The sequence below is a fragment of the Ochotona princeps genome, chromosome 20, assembly GCF_030435755.1.
Source record: "Ochotona princeps isolate mOchPri1 chromosome 20, mOchPri1.hap1, whole genome shotgun sequence".
Taxonomy (NCBI): Eukaryota; Metazoa; Chordata; class Mammalia; order Lagomorpha; family Ochotonidae; genus Ochotona; species Ochotona princeps.
Window position 1 is genome coordinate 42542184 of NC_080851.1, and position 25274 is coordinate 42567457.

Here is a 25274-nt window from a genome sequence, read left to right on the forward strand (position 1 = left end):
CTTGTTGCATAACCACAGCTCAAGTTCAGTTGAGATTCCCCCATTGCAAGCATATACTAAACATAGAGTCCAGCATCTTATTGTCTAGTCAAGTTCAACGACTTCTTAGGTATACCCTCTCTGGTCTGAAGGTAGAGCCAGCAGAGTATCATCCCAGTCAATTAAAAGCTCCAACATACCATCAGCAAAAATTTACATCATTATGGAATTAATTGACATAGTAATGAGTAACCAATATGTTAAAAGCAAATGCGAGTTCCTAGCCACCTTCTGTGACCACCTCATTGACATTTCAATTTTGGTTTATACACAACATATAACATTCATAACATAACATGTTATACATAACATCATATCATCTTAAATTAAGGCAAACATGTGGTATTTAACCTTTTGGGATTGGCTCATTTCCCTTAGCATTATGGTTTCCCGTTTGGCCCATTTGGCCACAAAGAACTGTATTTTGTTTTTTTTTTTTTTAATAGCTGAGTAGTATTCCATGGAGTAGATGAACCATAGCTTTCTTATCCAATCCTCTGTTGATGGGCATTTTGGCTGCTTCCATGTTTTTGCAATTACTGATTGTGCTGCTATGAACATAGGAGTGCATGTTGGTTTCTCATAAAACAAGTGTTCTGGATATATTCCTAGGAGTGCTATTGCTGGATATACAGTATGTTGAATTTGAGTTGTTTGAATATTCTCCATACTGATTTCCATAGAGGCTGTACCAGCCTGCAGCCCCACCAGCAGTGGAGTAGGGATCCCTTTTCCCCGCAACCTCGCCAACAAGTGTTGTTGGTGCTTTTATTCATGTGGGCCAGTCTTACTGGCGTTAGGTGGTACCTCATTGATGTTTTAATTTGGATTTCCCTTATTGCCAAGGAACTTGAGCATTTTTTCATATGTTTATTTGCCATTTGGGTTTGTTCCTTTGTGAAGTGTTTGCCCATTTCCCATGCCCATTTCTTGAGTGGCTTGTTTGTTTTGACATTTTGGTTGTTTTGTAGCTCTTTGTATATTCTGGAGATTAGCCCTCTATCACCTACGTCATGTGCGAAGATCTTCTCCCATTCTGTGGGTTGCCTTTTTACTTTGTTGATTGTTTCTCTAGCTGTACAGAAGCTTCTTAGTTTGATGAGGTCCCAATTGTTTATTTTGGTCTCGATTTCTACTGCTTTTGGAGTCTTTGTTAGGAAGTGAGGGCCTACCCCTAAGTGTTGCAGTGTGTTTCCAACATTTTCTTCCAACAGTTTGAAGGTTTCTGGATGTAGGTTTAGATCTGTTATCCATTTAGATCTGATCTTAGTGTATGGTGAGAGATGTGGATCTATCTTTTTGTTTCTGCAGGCTATTAACCAGTTGTCCCAACAGCATTTATTGAGCAGAACTTCCCATTTGCCTGGGTTGTCATTTGTCTTTTTGTCAAAGATTATTTGGCTGTACCTGTTTGGGTTCCCTTCTGGTGTTTCTATTCTGCTCCATTGATCTTCCTCTCTATCTTTGTGCCAGTACCAGACTGTTTTGATAACCACTGCCCTATAGTATGTCCAGAGGTCCGGGACTGTGATTCCCCCTGCTAATTTCCTGTTCTTCAGGATGGTTCTGGCTATTTCTGGTTTTTTGTGTTTCCAGATGAACCTTTGGATCATTGTTTCCAGATCTGTGAAGAATGTTTTGGGCATTTTGATTGGGATTGCGTTGAATGTATATATTGCTTTTGGCAGTATAGACATTTTAATGATATTGATTTTACCTATCCAGGAGCATGGGATGTTACTCTATCTTTTGAGGTCTTGTTCAATTTCTTTTTTCAGTAGTTTGTAGTTTTCTTCAAATAGGTCTCTTACATTTTTGGTTAGATTTATTCCCAGATATTTCATACTTTTCTCTGTTATTTTGAATGGTATCTTGCTGGTTAAATCTTATTTGAAAATCAGCATTGGAGCGAGGGAGAGGGACCTTGCATCTGCTGGTTGATACTTCACGTACCTGCAGCAGCCAGCACTGTGCCTGGCTGAGGAGCATGAGGGATTCCCACATCATTAACCACCAATCTAAAATGACTTAAACATGGTTTATTGTGACTTACTCCTGTGTAACAAATATAATGTTGCTTTATATGGGAAGTCTGGATAAATGTTACGTATTCTCATAATTTCATTTTTGCACCTTTTAAATTAATTTCTATGTGAAATTCCTACACAAAACCTTGGCATCTGTTGTGATAGCAGTAGTATTTTAGATGGTTTGCATTAAAATTTGAGTTTATAATGTTAAATACTATGTTTATATAGCAGTTTTATGCCGTGTTTGTAATGATAAGTATGGAAATACTTTTGGGAATCACCAATTTTGATATAGTTAAGCAATAAAATTCAATAAAATTGTTTTATGATGCATATTAAGGGAAATGTGTAATATTTTGCTTAAGGAAATTGCTGGTAGAAGAAAATTGCCAACTAAAGAAAGAAGATCATATTTTCAAGGTGGCTGATAATCTTAACTGTGAAACGGCAGCAGTCAACAGTTACCGGTATTAAATGCTTTTTCTTTTGTGAGTTGGAGAGTAGCTAAAAGCTCAGTACCAGAAAAATCAGAGAAAATGCACAATCAGTTAACATTATTTGGATAGGTATATGAAATTTTTTAAAATTTATTCAATTTTCTTGGAAAGACAGATTTACAGAGAGATACAAGGAGTAAAGATCTTTCATCAGCTGGTTCACTCAAGTAGCTGCAATAGCCGGAGCTGAGCTGATCCAAAACCAGGAGCTTTCTGAGTCTTCCACATGGTTGTAGGGTCCCAAGGCTTTGAGCCACCCTTCTTTTCCAGGCCACAGGTAGAGAGCTGGGTGGGAAGTGGAGCAGCTGAGATAGGAACTGCTGCCCATATAGGATCCCTATGATTTGCAAGGTGAAGATTTAGCCATCACACTAGGCTGTTTAAAAGTCTCTTTTCATTTATTTATTTTATTTGAAAGTTAGAGGTACAGAAAGACAGATAAAAGTTAGATTGGCTTGGCCACATGACCAGAAATAGAGCTCCTGTAATCTGAATGAGTGGCCTATATGAGATTATGAGATTATGGTGCCTCAGAGGGAGATTTATCCCATTATGCCACGGAGTCCGCTTTGTTTACAAGATTTTAAGTCCAGCTTTAACCTTGGATCTTTCTTCAGTTGACCCAAGGAAATAATGTAAAAGCTATAGACAAAAGGCAAGATTCAGCTCTATGTGAATAGTTGTGCATGACACAAAAAGCAAAGTTGGATTTTATCTGAAAGATTTAGCTTGATAGTCTTTTTTAATTGATTCATGTATTTGAAAGGCAGTGAACACAAATGAGGAGAAACATGGAGCAAGGAACAATTAGAGAAAGGATGAATGAATGAGTCTTTTACCTGCTGACTCATTCTCAATGACCACAGCTGTGGGTGGGACAGTCCGAAACAAGGAGCCAGAAGCTTCCTGAGGATCTCCTACATGGGCCCAAACACGTAAACCATCTTTCTCTACGCTCCCAGGCACGTTAGCAGGTAGCTTGATAATGTGGGGCAGGTGAAACTCAAATGAGTGCCCATGCGAGATGTGGGTGATGCAGTAGCATAGCAGCCTTTGACCACCTCGTCACAGTGCTGTCCCCATCATTTTAATCTTGCAAAGGTAATGAATAACATTTGTCAAATAGAGGACATTAATTTTCTATGATCACATGAAGATTTCAGATGTCCAAATAAGCCTCCCTTGATCAGACTTAAAGCAGATATACACACAGTCCAAATCTTGGGATGACCTTTGTTTCAGCAGTGCCTAAATACTAGAATATTAACATCAGATCATGTTTTTTTGGAGAACGTGATAATTCCTCATGTTTATTTTTCAATATATATAGTTTTGGGAGTTTTTTGCTAGGAATAGAAAACTCTTGATGTAAATAATGTTTTATGAGTGCCCAAGGTATTGTGCTTATACATTAATGTAAAAATAATTTTTTTTCATAGATGGAGAGTCAAAGACCTTGAACAAGAATTGGAAAGAACAATTGAGTATTTTCAATTTCAGGTATGTGTGTGTGCATGCACATGTGTGTACCATTCATTATTACCAGGTACAGGTGTGTGTCTCTGTGTGTGCGTACATGCATGTGTGTACCATTCATTATAAACAGGTACAGTGTGTGTGTGCACACGTGCATGTGTGTATCATTCTTTATTACCAGCTGCAGGTGTGTGTGTGTGTTTCTGTGTAGCATTCATTATTACCAGGTATACATATGTGTGTGCATACATGCATGCATGTACCACTCTTTACTATCAGGTACAGGAGTATGTGTATGTGTGTGTGCACATGTGCACGCATGCACCATTCTTTATTACCAAGTACAGGTATGTGTGTGCACACACATGCATGCGTCATTCATTATAATCATGTTTAGGTATTGTGTACATGTGTGCAAGCACCTGAGTGTTGAATCAAAAGAGAAAATGAATTGTTCCATCAGTTGTACACTTTTGTTTAGAATGTCACATGTGGCTAAGACATTTCAACAGTTTCAGAATTTCAAAGAGCTTGACACAAGAATTCTTAGGTACCATGTCTCCTGCTTTATTGTAAAAGTACATTAGATTTCACAAATGAAAATTATTGACCAAAGAACCTAAAGTGGAAGTGTACTAATTATATTTTAATTGTCTTCACATATGCCTATAATACGTGATGTGTACATGAAAATTTGCACAATATTGTTGTTACTGATGTTAGTGATATTTGGAATAGTTTTGACTTGAGTTATTTCCTAAGCAAATGATAGGTATGTTTTTATACAAGAAAAGTATACATTTAAAATATTCTGTTTTTCAGATTATTTATTTGAAGAAAAATGCAAATGACAATTGGGTAAGTATCAAATTCCCATACAACTTTTTACCTTTTATAAATCAAGTTATGATTTTATTTCTAGAAGATAATACTGAGCAACTAAATTGAAGAAAATAAATTACTATGTAAAAGAATCACTTTATTCTAATTGCACCAAAAGTGGAATTACCCTTCTTGTGAGAATTAACACATTGACCAATCCATACAGTCTAGTTTTAGCACGTTGCTATTTCGAAAGGGTCAGAAGGATGTGATGTGCATATACAAAGATCACGGTCACAGATTCACATTTTTGGGGTATTGGATTACCCCTTGTTATTTATGAAGAAACAAAGTTCTCTGAATCATTTTAATCATTTGTAAACAATGGGGTGGATAAAACGCTAAGTTAACTAAGCCCCTTCTAGTTCTAAAATTCAGAGGTCTTTAAATATTTGTTGAGTTACTCACTACATATTAAGAAGTGGATGATTGTGAACACTGGTCTGTGCTGCAGAGGAACTGCATGAGGTTATGAGGTGTCTTTCGGGGAGTCCCTGACACAGAGAGGTGGGGGAGGCTACTTTTGCGCCTTTTAATGTTCTAGGCACTGTACTTGAAAATAGTGTGAAATAACATCCATTAAGTCCACTTAATAACTATGAAGTAGATTTTATTATTACAGATTTTATAGATGAGACAACAGCCCAAGGTCACATGACTAGGAAGTGAAAAGTAGAGGTTGCAATCCTGATCTTTCAGAGCCTAAGTCTTGTGCATTTTCTGTCACTTTGCATTGAATTTATTATTTAGTAAGTTTGACTTTAAGTTAAAAGATACAGAAAGTGTGTCATCTAGATTTCAATGAAGCAGTATTTGTCACATCCACTACAAATAGCATATACTTACTGAAAGTTCAGATCAGGGCAGTTATTTGACCTAGCATTTTGGATGCCAGTTAGAATGCCGGCATCACATACAGGGTATTTCACTTGAACTGTTCCTTCAATTTCCTTACTTCCATCTTTGCCCTGGCCCAGTTCCAGCTCATGTTGGATTTGGGAAGTGAAGCAGAGTATAAGGAGTTTATTCCATCGATCTGCCTCCTCACATAAATAAATATGGCAACCCAAATTCAGATGATGTACAAAGCATGCATTTACACACATTTTGAAAATATTTCTAAGATTTGTTTACTTATTTGAATGATAGAGGGGGATGCAGAGAAAGACATTGAGCATTCTTCCATCGGCTCGGCTGGTTAACTGTCCAAAATGGCCACAAAATGTGTCTGGATCTGATTGTATCCAGGATCTAGGAACTCCCCATGCAATCTCCTATGTGGTTGCAATGAGCCATCATTCCTTGCCTCTAGATCACATTGGCAGGAAGCTCTGAATGAAACTTAGAGTAGCTGTGACTTGAACCAAGTTCTCTGATATGGATGTTGTCTCTAGTCCTGTGGTGCCATGAGGATTACTAAAAGCTCATATGACCATTTCACAAAAAGTGGAGTACATTATATCCTATCTTTGTAGCCTTATTTGTTAATGTGTTACAGGTGTATTTTTGCCTTTCTAAAACCGTTTTTATATCATTTTATGCTAAAATTTCATAGGCCCTGAGATTTCCCTTACCCCTTTCCCAAGTTCCCTTCCCCTACTGAGTTCCCCTATATTATTACTATAACACGTAATGCATAAACAGCCATATGTCCATCATTGTAGGCATGGACCATGGCAAGGAGCCCAACTTTGTAGCCTTATTTCTTAATGTGTTACAGGTATTTTTTAAACAAATACTTCATAATTTATTTTAACAAGTCATGTTCAATTAATCTGTTTTTCATTCTTTCCCTTGTAATTTCAAATAATTTTGGTTCCACATATCAATAGTTCAGTAGTTTATTTTAGTAATTATCTGGCATAATTTCTTAGTAAAAATTTGTTATATCATTACATGTAGGAATAATATTTACACATGTATTTTTATATGATGGCGAGGTTTACAAATAAGTGATTCATTTTGTAAATATTTATGTGGTTTATTTGTCCAAGCTGTTTCTACCATGAAGTTCACTTTTTAATAAATATCAGAATAATTACTTTTATTTTTTAAAAATGCAGACTAACTTCTTTTTATTTGTAATAAATTATAAATTAAATGACTTTAACTATACTTATGTGATAAGCCTAGTGAATCATATGGTTTCCCAGTCCAAAGTTTCACAAAATGATTGTGCAAATGATGTGGAGATCTCTCAGAATGGGGTTAACCTTCCACTTGAATGGTTGTGATTATTGCATGCTGTTGATATTCACTTGGTTGTGCAAGCTTTGTTCTCTGCAACATTTGATTTTATCTTTACCTCGTACTGAATAAAATGGGATATGATTTATGCAGCGCCATGAACTTACTGGAAGTACAACATGCATTGATAATTTCATCTATCTTTTAAAATAGCATTTAACCACATGTTGCAAAACTGTTTTAGACCTTTATGGTTTCACAGAATCATAGTGAATTTTCTGTAGCGATGATCGCCTTGAGGCTAATATACAAAGCTGTCATGTGTAATGATTCTGAGTCTCTGTTGCCATTGCCTGAAGCTTGCATCCTCCCACATTGCCCTTAGCATATTACTTGACTCATCAAACAGTCCTCCATCTCACATCAGAGAGCAGCATTCATTGGCAAGTGCACAAGTCATCTCCAGTTTTAGGCCCATGTCATCTGCTTACCTGAAATATTTCCTTTTCCAAAAGATCCTTCAACTCAAAATGTTTTATCTGCATTTCATTTCAGGGGGTGCATACATTGACAGCGATATTTGTATGCTGTAGGATGTCCATGCTCATTTGCATCTAACATTTGTCTGCATGTTTCTCCATCTTTTGTTATTTTTCAGTGGGCAGCTCGGTTTGCCGAGAAAAAACTCAATGACTTAAAGAAAGAATATGTTTGTAAAAGGAAAAGGTAAGTTTCTTAATGGTAACACTTAACAACCTTTAGCTCTTTTATTGTTACTTTCTTAATTAGATAATATTATAAGCTAAATAATGAAATTTCAGTGATTCCAGCATTTTCTCATTGTAAAGTATTTACATTTTTTAAATGCTTAGATTACCTGACATATAAGTTGAAAGAAACTTCATTGATTTTTATGTATACTTTTATGTTTTTCAGTATTTAATATGGACTAAGCTAGTCATTTATTCTAGGATTATTAATTGAGAAACATGCTTAAATCTCCAGACTGAACAAGTATCTTTGCAGTGAAAAAGGCAAAAATTCAGAAGCTTCAGGAAAAACTTAAGTAATAAATCAAAATGTCATCAGTGACAAAGAGTATAGGACAAGCTGCACTGGATGGCAAGAAAACTAGACTCCAAAGCCTAAGTGTATATTTCATATTCTGTTTCTGTGATTACTAGACATTCACAATTCATGATTCATTTATAAAATATTATTTGATCTTAAACACTTTCCTCAAGAAAGTATTGAAAGTAATATTTGACATTCTAATCTATTACACAAAGGCTTGTGTAATCATTTTCATGTGAATACTTACTGTCTGATCACCTTAAATTAGATCACAATTGATGCTATCTGACTGGGTCAGGGGATTCAGTTCCATTTAATTTTGCATGCATCCATCTCTAATATGTATAAAGCTGACACCTCTCCTTTGTGCTAACTGCTCCTGCTCAGGTATTCTATGTCTTAGTTAAATATTCATTTGTCTAGTTTGTCAGGACTCCTCAAGCTATACTAGACTTCAGTTTTTCTATCCTGTATTAATAAACTCTTTATGGCATTTTAAATGCTAGAGAGGAACTTCTTATTAAGGAAGATTTCTTTTGCCTAAAGGGATGGAAGTACAGTATTCAAAATTGAGTGGCCTCATGGGTTCTGGCTTGGTGAGGGTGGAGAACAGTGTAGAGACCATTTATCATGGAGTGGGTCAGGAATCAGAGAGAGACTGGAAACATACTCTGCTTCTATAACTTTCTCTCTCTAGAGATCTGCCTTCTCTTGGCAACCATTCAGGGACCTACAACCTTTCTTTAGGTGCAACTAGCTTCTAGATGATATGATTTGATCCTGCCTCCACCATCAATGAGCTATCATTAATCATTAGCCTTTCTACTTTGAAAATGGAAGATTGAATTCAGGGAGGCAAATAATAACATTTTTACTCATTTTATAAATGTATTTTGACCATTTTTATTGTCTCTGCCCTCTTTTTATGTGTTTATTTGGAGATTCCCAGTGCCGCTCTCCTTCCTCTCTCCTCATTCTCCCCCATACTATTTTCTAGTATGTTATTACAGTAGTATTACTCTTTAGCAACAGCCATGAGTGCGTCATTTGTTGTTGAAGTGTATAATGGGGTTGTAGGTATAACTAATGATATAGAATCTAGTATCAGACTGTCACGGTGTACTTGACAGCCTTACTTGGAGTCCTCCTTTCAGTTGGGAGTAGAGATGCAAACCAAAACATATTTTACATTACTGGTGTGCCATCCTCCATTTTCAAATTCATCTATTGGAATATATGTCTATACTTTTTACCCATATTTCTATTCTTTTTGTGTTTTGTGTGAGTTTTTCTCATCAGAGAAAATATATTATTTATTTTGGGGGAAACTACATCCAAAAAGTAGATGCACCACATTGTTTTTGTTTTGTATAACCAATTCCACTTTCAAAGGATATCTGGATTGTTTCCAATTCTTTGCTATCATGGATTGTGCTGCTGTAAATATAGGTATGCAGGTCACTTTCTCATATTCTGATTTCAATTCATGTGGATATATTCTCAGAAGTGGGATACTTCAGTCATATGGCAGATCAGTTTCCACTTGCCAAAGCACTCTCCATACTGATTTCCATAGTAGCTTTACAAGGTACTCTCCCCACCAAAATGGAGCAGGTGTGCCCTTCTCCGTCATTCTTATGAGAGGTGGTATTAGTAGATTTCTGTGTGTAGGTCTTTCTCACTGGAGTGAGGTGGGACCTCAGTACTGTTTGTATTTGCTTTTCTCTAATGGCTATGGTGCCTGAGCGCTTTTTCATATGTCTGCCAGCCATTTGAATTTTTCCTTTTGACAAATTCCTGCTCATGTCCTTCATCCATTTCTTAATGGAGTTGTTTGTTTGGCTATTGTTTGAGTATCTGATGCTCTCTGTAAATCTTGGATGTTATTCCACTATCTGTTGTATATTGTGCAAAGATTTTTTTTTCCATTTGGTTGATTTACAGACTGTTTTTCTCCAAGCTGCCTACTATTATTCTGGTGTAATCCATTACCACTTATACCTGAGTCATTCCAATAGCTTCATGAGATCTTCCTGTTTTCATTGTTGTCTTCAAAGAATCATTCCCTGGCTACATAATTAAAACATTATGTGAAACCCCTTTCCCTGTTCTATCCTTTATATTTTTCATAGCCCTTATTATTTTTGTTTGTTGTCCTTACTGTCCTGTGAATGTTTGTTAAAAGCCTTTTCACTTTTAAGGTAAACTTTATGAGAGAATGGTGTTCTCCTGTTTTGTCTGTGTCTAAAGCTATGCAAGCCTGAATACATGTGAGACTGAAGCCAGAAACCGAGAGCTTCTTTCAGAGCTCCAGTTGGGTACAGGGACCCAGCTACCTAAACACTCTTGTGCTGTTTTCCAGGCTGTATTAGCAGGGAGCTTTATTGGAGACCTGGAAATAGCCAGGTCTCTAACAAGCACCCATATGGAATGCTGGTGTCACAGGCAGAGGCTTAACATACTATACCACCGTGCCAGCCTCAGAGATTTCAATTATGAAATATTTCTGTAGCTCATGGTTTTCATCATAAAGGGAAATAAAATACAATTTGATACTTCATTAGTAAATTAATTAGTAAATTAATGAAGGGTATTCCAGGCTAATTTTTAGTTTCTGTTTTAAAAAATTTCCTGCTTGTTAACATTTGTAATATAACATCAGTGCTAACTAGTAATTTATTAAACATATATTTCCAGCTGAGATTCAGCAAGGCAAAATAAGTTTCAGGTCTCATTGTATAAACAAGTGTCTAATACACAGTATGTATTGTGCCACGTTTCGGTCGTTGTTAGTTAATTAGCTACTTTGATCCCCAAGCATAGTACAGAAATGTCTTCCACTGTTCCTAAGTGTAAGAATGATACTATGTTTTTTTTAAAGAGGATGTATTTGTGTCAGATAAATTTTGTTTTGGCGTTAATTACAGGGCTATTGACTCTGAGCCCAATGTTAATAAGTCAATAATACTATATTAAATGAATCACAACTAAAACAAACCTGTAACATAGTATTGGTTGACTGATGAAAGTGTTTTGTTATAATCTAGCGTGAATGTTGCCTTGTGTTATCCTTCGAAGTACTGATACACCATTTAACACTTCAGCATTTTATCACTGATAAAGTATTTTCTTAATTCCTTTTATGGTCTAAAGTTAGATACCAGGGAACACAGAATTACTGAGAGAAAGAGAAAGAAATTTATCAAAAGAGAGCAAGGAAGATGAACTTGCTGCTGGTTCATTCCGCAAAAGTCTGTGAGGCAACAGAACTTCTCCCGGAACAGAGATCTATCTACTGTTTCCCCTCCTAGGATAGCTGAAATAGTCAGGGCTGGGGCAGAGCACACAAGCTTCAACCTGGTCTCCCATTTGGGTACTAGGCATCTCAGATATCAGCTACCCTTCTACAGGAGCTGCTTTAGTCATTAAGATGAGTATCTGCAAGGCGTATGGGCAGCTTATGTAAAATCTAAGGGCTCTATAAGTACTTATTATTGCAAATAGTATGCACACTAATAAAAATAGGCAGCACTGATTATACTACTAGCAGAATTTACTTTGGGTGTTGTATAATTTTGCTTCTTTCTGATTTGAACCAGAAGCCAACTCAAGATTTAAAACTGATATAAAATCATTTATTCATTTACTTATTTGAAAATCAGCATGAGAGAAAGAGCGAGAGAGAGAGAGAGAAACCTTGTATCTGCTGGTTGATACTTCACATACCTGCAGCAGCCAGTACTGTGCCTGGCTGAGGAGCTACATGTGGAATTCCCACATCATTTACCACCAATCTAAAACAACTGGAACCCAGTTTATTGTGGCTTACTCCTGTGTATCAAATATAATGCTGCTTTATATAGGAGTGGAAAAATAGTATTTGTATATATTATTTCATTTATTTTACCTTTTTAAATTGCATTTCTTTTATGACACAATTTCAAAGACTTTGGGGTTCCCCCAACCCCTCCCCATACCCTCCCCCATGGTGGCTTCGTCCACCTTGTTGCAGTATTATAGAAAAATCCAGTCATGATTCCTTCATTGCAAGCATGTACCATGCATAGAGTCCAGCATCTTATTGTCCATGTAAATTCAACAGTTTTGAGAATCAAGATGGCGGAATAGGGTATGGACACATTTAAACGGATGGAAAAACATTTAATCAGGATGAAGCAGAGAGGACATATTTCAGGAAATAGGAAAGGACAGAACAGCAGAGGGGTACCTGGAAACTGACAGACACAGGAAAGCACAGGGCACAGCAGTGTGGTGTTGCAGTGACTGATACTCCAGCATGGCAATCTGAACTCCACCAGCCGTCAGAACTCCACCAGCAACCAGGTGGGAAGAGACTTTCACTGGGAGCTCGGGAGGTGAACCCGAAGACCTGTCCATCCTGCTGGTCTGTTTGACCAGGAGCAGAAACAGAGCAGCAGATCCCAGACAGTGTGAGAACAGGGTGGATTTCACAGCCTGGTCAGATCCCTAGAGCCGAATTGGGCACCATTTTGCATAAGGGGGAAAGGGCAGGGGACAGGATGGAGCATGCGCTGAGCTGGGAGTGAACCCATTTCTGACTTGGTGAACTGCAATGATGTGCCATTCTATGGGTTCCACCCGGGGCAGGTGTGGGTAGCCCTTGGATCTGACAGCCAGCAGATGAAGAACTCTAGTAGTGATACATCAGGCGCCATTTTGCACACTGTGGCAATAGCTTTGGGAATGCAGGGGACAACAGTGAACTGCGCATGTGCTGAGCTCGCGAGAACTCACTGAGTTCAGTGGATTGCACTGGTCCCGCAGGAAAATAATACCGACTGTGGCATGGTATCAGCCAAAATAGGTCCGTGTGGCACCCAGACCTAATGTCCAACAGGTTCCAACAAGATCAGTGCCACCAACAACCTAACTCTATAGGACACCTGGTGTCTTGCTAATCCTGGTACCTGCTCAAACCGAAAGTTGGATAAAGGTTTCTGAGACAACGGTGCAGCCTCAGCACTCTCTCACAAGAGGAGGAAAGTGGTGAGCCAGGAGCCGGAGCTATGGAGACCACGGTGGAAATCTAACATAAGAACCCAGACCTGGAACTCGCTGGAGGTTGTGGCACAAGTGGCTGCAAGCAAAAAGTTGTGTATCAACTGCAATAAGTAAAATCGAACTGTAGACCTGTGGGTGACACAGCTTAGAAACCTGTCCGAAGGAGAAGACTTTGCTAACCAGAAGTGCAATGATCAAGAGCAAAAGAAGAGACAAAGGCAGAATGAATATTACCGAAAACTCCCCTGCAAAGGAGCATAACGCTATGCCAACCTCAGAGTTCACTGAGGAAGACATCGAGAAAATGGGGGACACAAAATCCGTAAGACTCATTTTAAAGATTCTGATCAAAAATGAGAAGCTCATGCAAGAGTTCAAAGAATTTAAGGTAGCAACAAAGTAAATCGAGGCTGGTATATCAGAAATTAAGAACACAGTAGAGCAAATTTATGAAGCAAGCAGAAGAAAGAATCTCAGAATTGGAAGATATTTCCAGTCATCGGGGAAGCAAACAAAAAGCTGGAAGCAGAGCTGGATCAGGCCAAAAAAGTATTCAAGAATTGAAAGACACTATTAAGAGGCCAAATATAAGAGTTATGGGAGTCCCAGAAGGTGCAGAAAGAGAAGCTGAGTTTGCAAATGTATTTAATGAAATACTAAAGGAAAATTTCCCTAATCTGGAGAAAGAATTGGGAAACAAGTTCCAGGAAGGGCACAGAACTCACAACAGGCTTGATTAAAAGTGATCTTCACCACAATGTATGATAATCAAGCTATCTTCAATTGAACATAAGGAAAAGATCCTTAAACGTGCACGTGAAAAAATCAATTGACATATAAAGGAAAGCCAATTAAACTCACAGGAGATCTCTCACAGGAAACTCTACAGGCAAGAAGAGAATGGAGTGACATATTCCAGATTCTAAAAGAAAAAAACTGTCTGCCTATGATAATATATCCAGCAAAACTTTCTTTTGCCTGTGAAAATGAAATAAAATTCTTCCACAGTAAAGAAAAGTTAAAAGAATTTTTCCTCTTCCAAACCTGCCCTACAAATGATACTTCAAAATGTTCTCTTGACAGAGAAGAGGAATAGCACCCACCAAAACCAGAGGCAAACATGAAGAACATCCCAGTAAAAGGACAACAGAAGACTAAACCAATGAACAACCCATTCCTAAAATGACAGGACCAAAATACCACCCATGTATATTAAACTCTGAATGTAAATGGCTTAAGTTCAATCAAACATTATTGATTAGTAGACTGGATGAAAAAACAAAACCCATCTGTTTCTTGTCTGGAGGAGACACACTTCAACAAAGATCAGTGGAAACTATATCACATGGGTTTTGTTGTTTTCTGTTGGTTTCATCTCTTCAAAACACTTTGTTATGATGAAATCATTCAGTGACTCGTAGATCATGCAGTGGCATCATTTTCTTCAAGAAGGTTCTTGATTTTCATTCTTCAGCTACACATTAGTCATTTAATAGCTTGTTATTTAACTTCTTGGTGTTGTTAATTTCTTTTTTCTCCCTGATGTTGATTTTGTTTTGTGTCTTTTCATTTAAGGGGATGTATAGTAGCTGTGTAATGGAGACTGTCATATCTGGTAACATGTCATTTAACTTCATGGCATTGTAAATTTTTATTTTTCTTTCTATCGTTGATTTTTTATCATGACTTTTCATTTAAGGGGATGTACAGTAGCTGTGAAATGGAGACTAACATCCAGATGTGAGGATGCAGTGTGGTATGCATTTCTACTTCCAGACAAAGATGGACTTACAATGAAACTGTTCACTATATCTTGACAATAGGATTCTGGACTCTCTGCCATTGTCCATGCTCACAATGATGGACATATGACTGAGCATGAAGAACTATATGTTAGTAATGATATAGAGGAACTAGGTGGGGGAGGAGAGAATTACGAGGAGTAAGGGAATGTGGTGCTGTATCATAAAATGATAGCAATAGTAATAAAATGTAAAAAATAAAAAATATAAAAATTCAACAGTTTCTTGGGGAGACCATCTCTGGTCTGAAAGCAGAGCTGACAAAATATCATCCTGACCAATTAAAAGCCACAGCATGACATCAACAACAATTACTACATTATGGAATTAATTGACATAGTATTGAGTAACCAATATGTTAGAAAATGCAGATTCTTAACCACATCTTGTGACTTCTTCATTGACATTTCTATTTTAGTTTATTCACAACCGGCTGCTATGCACCTTTAAATGGCTATAGGGTACTATTCAGCTGTCTCGTGTCTATTTTCATTTTAGTATTTAGCAGTTTATAGTGTTGAAGCATAAATTTTACTGAACTTGGTGAATTTTAGGATAGTTGAGACTTGCTTATAACTCTAACAAGGCATATGTCAACAGTTGAGGCACAGAACCATTTTAGGAGGGGTGTGCAGAGGAATCTTCTATACCTTAGTGAGGAGTAACTAATCTTTGTGTCCTACCTAGTAAGATATATGTGAGTCCAAGCTGACCATTTCCTGTCTGGTTCTAAGTTTTCCTTGTTGTTCAATGCCTATCTATTCTAATTTTGTGGGGTAATGGCTCCAGAGTGATCCTGATGGTCATTGCAAGAGAGGGTGGGGATCCAAAGCTGGAAATAAGTAAGGACCAGAGAAAGCTCCCCTCTTGAGTTTCGAAGGGAATTTAGTGTTCTGTTTCTGTGGACTGTTCAGGGCTCCCAGCTATTGTTCCAATGACATTAGATCCTGTGAGGAAGGATTTGGGCTTCTTCCATCCCATGTGGAAGATCCAAAAGGGAGTGAATGACTTCAGAGTTCTTGGCCTACAAGGGCAGTCCAATTCCTCGTGGTCTCCTTGGCAGTTGGGATACAGCCCGTGGTGCCTGTACTGATAGTCCTTGGTGAGGATCCAGGAGTCTCCAGGGTTGGGATACAAGCATCCTCCTGTCCACCTGCTCCACTGTGGGGTCCCCCCCGCTCTGTGCATGTGACCTCCTGTTAAGAGGTTGTCAGGATCACTCTTGATTCCTCCTATATGCCTTTATGGTTTTGCTAATGTCTAATGCCTATTCGAGTATGTTATCTATAAGTTATCTGTTATATTCATTTTATTTTGCCTTTTAAATCTTGTTCCTGTGCCAGATTCATACACAAAACTCTGGAGACTGTTGTGATAGCAAGATTATTTTGAGAGTTGCTGCTTTGAAATTTGAGTGTGTAGTGTTATTTCTACATCAGAAATGCTTGCATATTAGTTTTTCATGTGTTTGCAGTGATAATTATGGATATTTTTATGAGAGACTCCAGTTTTGATACAGTTAGAACAATATAAATCTTTATGACATGCTTTGAATACATTTAAATTTTCACTTTTCCTTTGAGGCACCTGATGATCGAGGAAAACTCCCAGCCGGAGAAGAAAGCTACCTCGATTGTTGATGCAAATTTCAAATCTACAAGAGAAGTTGACTTATATTGGTATTAATGTTTTTTTCTTTTGTGACCTGGAGAATAGCCAGAAAAATATTTAAGCAGCCAAATATAAGTATCATATTTTGCTACTTTTTAATTTCAAATCCTTGCTGTTATGAAATTTCATAGAAAACCTTAAAAGGAAAAGCAATATCCTTTCAGCATGTGTGATTTTTTAAATCTTATGTTTGAGTATGGACCAGTCTTACCTATTACATCAGGGAATTTATGGGTAGACATTTCATTCAAGGTTTTTACTCTTTAGTTCCAATGGAGAAGAATGTGTAGGATATGAAGGGATTCGGCATATGGCTCATACATATAAAGGAATGTATGAGCCATAATTAATATTTGTATAGGTTTATAAGAGAGTAAGTTTGGTTTTTACCTTGAAGCTTTCCTTACTTCACAAAGGGGACACTGGAAAACCTAAACACAAAGGGTAAGATTCAGCTGTATTTGCATACTTGGGATACTTCATTATATGTCAGGAAGAGTAGTGTTGGGTCGGTCTTATTTTTTTTTTTTAAAGATTTTATTGTGATTGGAAAGCTGGATATACAGAGAGGAGGAGAGACAGAGAGGAAGATCTTGCGTCTGATGATTCACTCCCCAAGTGAGCCGCAGCGGGCCGGTGCGCACCGATCCAATGCCGGGAACCAGGAACCTCTTCCGGGTCTCCCACGCGGGTGCAGGGTCCCAAAGAATTGGGCCGTCCTCAACTGCTTTCCCAGGCCACAAGCAGGGAGCTGGATGGGAAGTGGAGCTGCGGAATTAGAACCGGCGCCCATATGGGATCCCGGGGCTTTCAAGGTGAGGACTTAAGCTGCTAGGCCACGCCGCTGGGCCCAAGGGTCGGTCTTATTTTAACGAAGGGAGTGGCTGATTTGTCTTCTTTTTTGATTGATTCACTTGAAAGACAGAACAAAGATAGAACCTGGAGGTAGGGGGAGAGAATTACACACACACACACACACACACACACACACAAAGAGATACACACAAAGAGATACAGAATCACACAGAATGGGAGAGACTGACCCTTCCATCTGCTGATTAACTCTCCAAATTGTCACAAAACCCAAGGCTAGGTCAGTCTGAAACCAGGAGCCAAGAGCTTCCTTTGGAACTCACCCGTTGATACAAGGGCAGAAGCATAAAGGTCAGCATCCTTTACTTTTTCAGGCACATTATCACAGTGCTGGATTGTATGTGTAGTAGTAGCTAGGATTTAACAGGTATCCATATGGGCATCAGGTGATGTAGGTTGCTCTCTGTGCCACAACACCAGGCCCACATGTGCAGTCTGATAAGGTCTATAATTTTGTGAGGGAAATAATTCATTTCCTTTAGTCATTTAAAGATTATAAATATCTGGATGAATCTTCATCATATACTTACAATACTGTATGTACTGTTGTTTTAGGAAAGCTTAATGAGTAGAATTTATATTAGATCAAGAAAAATGAGAATTCTATTTGGTATTTCTCAGCATGTGCAGTTTTTGTTATTTGTTCCAGTAAATAGATTGTTCTTGATGTATATTTTTTAAGTAGAGTATATTATTTTATTATGGTGATCACATATGAATAATTGAAAATTTATATCTTCTAAATAGTAAAAAAGCCAAAGATACCGAAGAAAGAGTGCAAAGCACCACTATTTATTACCACGGAAGGGTAAGTGTGTATTGTTTGTTGAATGTGTGTGTTATGCATGTTTAGGAGTGTGTGTATGTATTTATCAGATCCTGTGCCTTTATGTAGAATGGAAAGGGATAAGTGATTCCTTTACTGGTTTTATATCTTTAAGTGCTAAATGTGGTGTTCAGTCATTTCCATTTTTTAGTGATTCAAAGCACGTGTAATAAAAAAAAAAATCTCAAGTCACCATGTCTGCTGTCTTTGACAACAGGAATTACATTGCAGAAATAAAAATAGATTTTAAATCACCAGTTGGGTCTCATATTCAACCAGGCTATTTATCTGTTAACTGAAAGTTCCTTTTGTGGCTGAATACTGACAAGGGAACATAAACCAAAAGCTTTATGAATTACAAATTTTAGCTGCCTTTAGTGTACTTACACACGATAGATGATGTGTTCATGAAATTTTGGAGAAAATTGTGTTTACAGACACAAAATGTGCTTGGATTATTTCTTAACTTGTGAGTTACTTCCTATGTTAAAGACAGATACTGTTTTTGTTTAAGAAAACTAATTTTCAAGCATTCTATTTTTCAGGTTTTTCATTGTAAGAAAAGAGCCCACCATAATTGGGTAAGTTAAAAATTGCCTTAAAGATTTCTCTATTTCTTAGAATAAATTTTGCTTTTCCTTCTGGAAGTTAATGCTAGAGATTTAAATTTATAAAAAAGATGGTATTTTAAAAAATCAGTAGTGGTATTACATTCCATTTGGAGAAATAATACCTTATCAAATGGTGTTTATTCCAACAGTCTTCTTTTAGCATTTTCTTCTTCCAAAGTAGCCTAGGAGAGGGTGAGAGGGTTAGAGGAACTTGGTGCATGTGCTCATGTTTATGTATTTACATTTTGGGACATTGGATTGCCCCTTGTTATCCAGAAGAGCCTGAAAGATCTCTGGATCATTTTACTCATTTGTCAAACAGATGGGATTAGAAAAAGAGCTAGCTAAAGCCCTTTCTAGTTGTAACATTGAGGGTTCTCTTAAGTGATTCTGAGTGTTGGTACAAATTAAGAAAAGGGTCATCTGGGAACTAATTGTGCTGCATGATGAGGAAGTGAAGTGGCTGTAGACTTTGAGCAGTTAGAAGGAAGAGCAGAGATAGAGCTGTTGACAGTAGCTGTCTACTGGGGAGTGCCTGTCACAGGGAGGTGGAGACAGCATTCAGGGATGTTTGTCAAGTGCTTGACACTGATAAGCATTAAGTCAATGTTAACTGGTGTTACCATTGTTATAGTGAAGACTTACAAGTCTGAGAGGAGCATAGAATGAAAGAGTGGTGTGTTGACTGTCAGGTCCCTCCCCTCTCTGACATTCTGTTTGTTTTGGTTTCCAGAGTTTAAGTGAAGATTCATTAGTGAATTAGCTAGCATCATTATAGATTCAGTTTTCTTCACCATTTCTCAGCACTTTCTAAATACATATGCATATTATTATCAAAATTTAGTCATTTTATATGAAAAGACAGATTTACAGAGAGCAGGGATACAGAGAGAAAGATCTTCCATCAGCCAGTTGACTTCCCAGGTGGTTGCAATAGCTGGAGCTGAGCCATTATGAAGCCAAGAGGCAGGAGCTTATTTTGAATCTGCCATGAGATTGGGTGGTCCCAAGGCTTTGGGCCATACATTACTGGTTTTCCCAGGCCACAAACAGGGAGCTGGATGGGAAGTGGAGCAACTGAAACATGATCTGGTACCCAGATGAAATCCTGATGCATGCAAGGCAAGAACTTATTTTTTAAAGATGAAGATGATGTCTATTAAATTCTTGCTATTTTAGGCAAGATACTTAAAAGTAGTGTGCACATGTTTCTTACTAAACCCATTTAATAAGTATAAATTAGATTATACCGTTTCAGGTTTTATGATGAGAAAATGGCCCAAGATCACATATCATAGTCTTTTAGAGTCCAGTCTTATACATATTCTATTAGTTTTTGTAGAATTCTTGTTTGGTAAGTGTGACTTTAACATTAGTACCTATAGAAGGTGTACCATCTAGATTTCAGCAAAATGCTATTTTCCAGATTTAAGGAAAGTAATATAGATTTACTAAAACAATCAAATCAGTGCTGGCATTTGGTCTGGTGTTTTAGAATGCTAATTAGGATGCCTGCAACACAGACAGGGGTAACTTGGTTCAACTGCTGATTGCAGCTCCTGAAATTTCCTTACTTGTATTTTGCCCTGGGCCAGTCTCACTGTTGTTAGGTATGCAGAGTGAAACATTGGTTGAGTGCTCATTATGTGGATCTTACCCTTGCATAAATGACTACACCAATCATCGTTCAGATGAAACAGAAATTGTGTGTGAGTGCTGTGTTTGTGTGTACTTTTTGAAAACCATTTTCAAGGATTATTTACTTACTTGAATTCTGGGAAAAGGGATGAAATGAGAAAGAGAGAAAGAGAACAATGATTTATATATATTTTACTCTCCAAAGACCACAAATCAAGGAGCAGGACCTTCCAGAATGCAGGAGCCAGTAGCTTCAGGCCTCCTAGGTGTGTGGCAGTGATCCATCCTCCCCTCCCTGTAAGGCACATTGGCAGGAAATTCTTTGTGAAGCCTAGAGTAACTGTGACTTGAATCAAGAACTCTGAAATGGGATGATGGTAAACATAGAGATGGCTGAACCTGCTGAGCTACAAAGTTTATGAAAATTTAACAAGAAAGGGGCTGTGCTGTATCTTATTATTTGCATCCTGAATTCTTTACTTAATATATTATAGAACTTCTAAAGAATATTTCACAACTTATTTTTTTTTTACAAAAAGGCAGTTTTCACACTTGATGAACTTTGTTCTGTTTCTACTCCCTTTTCCTTATAATTTCAGCTGTTTTTACTTGTTTGTCCTTCTTTCTCCACCCAGTTAGAATTATTGCCTTCTTCCTTTGAACTTACTTGCTTGTATGTCTGGTGATGAATATGTCTTGTATGCCTGGTGATAAATTACTGAGGTCATTTGTACAAAACGTTTTAAATTAATATACCTAAAATTAAAAAAATTTTCTGTATTCCAATGCATATTTTAAAAGCATGGTACTATCCACATTATTTTTCCCTCCATCCTTTCTTATTTTTCTATTTTAGCTTTTTCAGTGATTTACATTCCATTTAACTTTATAACAAATTGTACCTTCCTCTAAATAAAAAACTCCAAAAATAATAAACAGAAAAAGTAGTGTTCCTCAGATGTACAAAGGCCATGAAAACAAAATTCAAAATATCATATATATGTGTGTGTGTGTGTGTGTGTGTGTGTGCATATATGTATATATATCTATATCTTTCTAAAAAAAGATTTATTGATTTTATTATAAAGTCAGATATACACAGAATGGGAGAGACAGAGAGGAAGATATTCCATCCGATGATTTGCTTCCCAAGTGAGCCGCAACGGCCGGTGCTCGCCAATCCGAAGCCGGAAACCTGGAACCTCCTCCAGGTCTCCCACGCGGGTGCAGTGTCCCAATGCATTGGGCCTTCCTTGACTGCTTTCCCAGGCCACAAGCAGGGAGCTGGATGGGAAGTGGAACTGCCAGGATTAGAACTGGTGCCCATATGGGATCCCGGGGCTTTCAAGGTGAGGACTTTTAGCCGCTAGGCCACGCCGCCGGGCCCTATCTTTATCTTTTAGATATAGATATGTAACATACATACATAAATATATGTATATTTTTCAGCTCTGTCAATTATCTACATATAATTGAACACGTAACATATATTCGTGGGACCTTTTTTTTTAAGGGTAATGGTCTCCATTTCTATATGTATTGGGAAAGACAAGGTTTCATTTTTTTAAATAACTGAGTACTATGAACGTTGTATCTGTGGAAGTGAAAATATTTCTAAAAACAATTTGAGAGAATAATTAGGATATTAATGAAGGAGAAAGGGGAGGAAGGACATAAATATGAATAAGAGTGAAAGTGCTGTTTCAGTCCACTGAAAGTAAACTAGTCAGAGCCCAGATGGTTGAAGCTGAGAGCTTGGACCTCAGTCTACATCTCCATTTGAGTGACAATGGATCCAGATACTTAACAGTTATCATTGTCTCCTAGGATTTGTTTAATCAGGAATTCAGAACAAGGAAATGGAGCCATGAATTGAACCCAAGTTCTCTAAAGTGGGACATGGCTGTCTTTAGTGGCAGCTTGCCTTCAAGGCCCAACAACAGCCCTTACTGTGATCATTCTTTGTGTCTTTACCCTGAGAGAGTTTCAAATTCCATTAGTGAGCGAATGTCACTTTTTCATGAGCAGACCTCTTAGAAGGCTTTGAAGATGTGAGTGCTCAGTGTTTGAACAGTGTCTTGGAGTATAACATAGTCATTGGCTGAAATTTGTCTTAACCTTTGAGAATAAGCTGTAGACTCAGAACTAGGTGTTCAGTTCATGTGGCAGTAAAGATGCTGCTTAGGATACCTGGTCCTCTGTTGGGCTGCCTGATTTAAGTCCAGGCTCCTCTGCTTCTTATCCAGCTTCCTGCTAATGTGCACCTTAGGCTAGAGCAGCTGATGGTTGAAGAACTTGGTCCCTGACACCCATGTGGGAGACCCAGATTGAATCCTGGGTTCTTCTTTAGTCCGGCCTGTCTCTGGCTGTGTGGCAAATGAGGAGTGAGCAGGTGTTGGAAAAAAATGTCTCGTTACTATTCAAATAAAAGAATAAGAGAGGTCTTAACTATTAGTACTGACTTTGTATGTATTTATTTTTGACCATATGTCTTTAGTGTTGGTTCTTTATTATCTGTGATGCTTCTCTGCCTAGTACATAAAGACAAATGTGTTTTATTAATTTTACAAAACATTCACAAATGGACTCAGTACAATACACTAGAGGCTAAAGTCCTGGCATTGCATTTGCAGGGATTTAAGTTGGTTACAGGTTTATGTGCTAGCCCCCCCACTTCCCATTTTGCTCCCTGCTTGTGGTCTGGGAATATTGTTGATGGCCCAGTCTTGACCCTGCACCTTCAGTGGAGACCCAAAAGAAGCTCCTGGCCCCTGGCTTTGAATAGGCTCAGCTTGGGCCATTGTAGCTGCTTGCGGAGTGATTCAGTGGATGAAAGATAGTCCTATCTGTATATCTGACTTTCAAATAAAAATAAATAGAACTTTATAAAAATAAACAAAAGATCAAACAATTTTGATTCCATATTATTACTCATTCAATAATTTGTTGATTTCGATAACAATGATTTTGGCATAGTTTTTCACCAAATGCTGATGACATCATAAATATTGGAGTTGGTTAATACATGTAACCCTTTCTGATATGAAGGATACTAATGAATGAGATATGCTTTTTGTGCTTCTGTAATTTGGGGAGTCAAGTTTCTTTCTACATTGGAATTCATTTTAAAGTAAAAATTTGTTATTGGATTCCATTTTATTTGTAGAAATTGCAGATTAAGCTAAATGCCTCTACCATGATTATAAATTAAGTGACTGTATCTATCTTTAAGTGTTAAGGCTAATTGATCGTAATAGTTTCTCCAGTCCAAAGTCTCACAAAATGAGTGTGCAAATGATCTGGAGATCTCTCAGAATGAGGTTAACCTTTCCACATGAATGGTTGTGATTATTGCATGCTGTTGATATTCACTTGGTTGTGCAAGCTTTGTTCTCTGTAACATTTGATTTTATCTTTACCTCATACTGAATAAAATGAGATATGATTTATGCAGCACCATGAACTTACTGGAAGTACAACATGCATTGATAATTTCATCTACTTTTTAAAATAGCATTTAACTACATGCTGCAAAACTGTTTTAGACCTTTATGGTTTCACAGAATCATAGTGAATTTTCTGTAGCGATGATCGCCTTGAGGCAAATATACAAAGCTGCCATGTGTAATGATTCTGAGTCTCTGTTGCCATTGCCTGAAGCTTGCATCCTCCCACATTGCCCTTAGCATATTACTTGACTCATCAAACAGTCCTCCATCTCACATCAGAGAGCAGCATTCATTGGCAAGTGCACAAGTCATCTCCAGTTTTAGGCCCATGTCATCTGCTTACCTGAAATATTTCCTTTTCCAAAAGATCCTTCAACTCAAAATGTTTTATCTGCATTTCGTTTCAGGGGATGCATACATTGACAGCGATATTTGTATGCTGTAGGATGTCCATGCTCATTTGCATCTAACATTTGTCTGCATGTTTCTCCATCTTTTGTTATTTTTCAGTGGGCAGCTCGGTTTGCCGAGAGAGAACTCCATGACTTAAAGAAAGAGTATGTTTATAAAAGAAAAAGGTAAGTTTCTTAATGGTAACACTTAACAACCTTTGGCTCTTTTATTGTTACTTTCTTGATTAGATAATATTATAAGCTAAATAATGAAATTTCAGTGATTCCAGCATTTTTCATTGTAAAGTGTTTACTCGTTTTGTCCTTTGTTTTAAATACTTAGGTTACCTGAGTGTTTAATTTTCCTACATAATGCTTATTTGCCTTATGTGCAACAGACATTTATATATATTATATATTTATATGTAACCATTATATATATGCATTTTGCTGCTGCCCAGTTATTCCTTGTCTTCATGAAAAATGTCATTTGCCTTATTGTCTAGTTGACTGCTAAAGCCATGCTTTTCTTGTTATGTGTATTAGTAAGATTTTTATGATGTTCTTTATAACACTTGAGAGGAGTTTCTTAGGAGGGTAGTTCTATTTTGGCTCACAGGAGAGACATCATCAAAAATTGTGTGATGTTTTGGGTTCAAGATCTGTTGTGGCACGTGTACAGTAGAGTAGCCATTCATTACACAGCCAAATAGTCTCTTACTCCATCACTATACATTCCCTTAATTGAGAAGCCACAAATAAGTTTGATAACAGATATGATGTT

The 25274-nt window shown here is 37.5% G+C and overlaps 1 protein-coding gene across 1 annotated transcript in view; it reads left to right on the forward strand.

Annotated features, from left to right (window-relative positions):
• LOC131482778 (melanoma inhibitory activity protein 2-like) overlaps positions 1-25000 on the forward strand; it is a 46250-nt gene extending 21250 nt beyond the window's left edge. The window contains exons 10-13 of the mRNA XM_058678181.1: positions 4006-4066; positions 4865-4900; positions 24609-24676; positions 24997-25000. Coding sequence (XP_058534164.1) covers positions 4006-4066; positions 4865-4900; positions 24609-24676; positions 24997-25000 — 169 coding nt within the window. The remainder of the gene's footprint in view (positions 1-4005; positions 4067-4864; positions 4901-24608; positions 24677-24996) is intronic.
• The last annotated feature ends 274 nt before the right edge of the window (positions 25001-25274 follow it).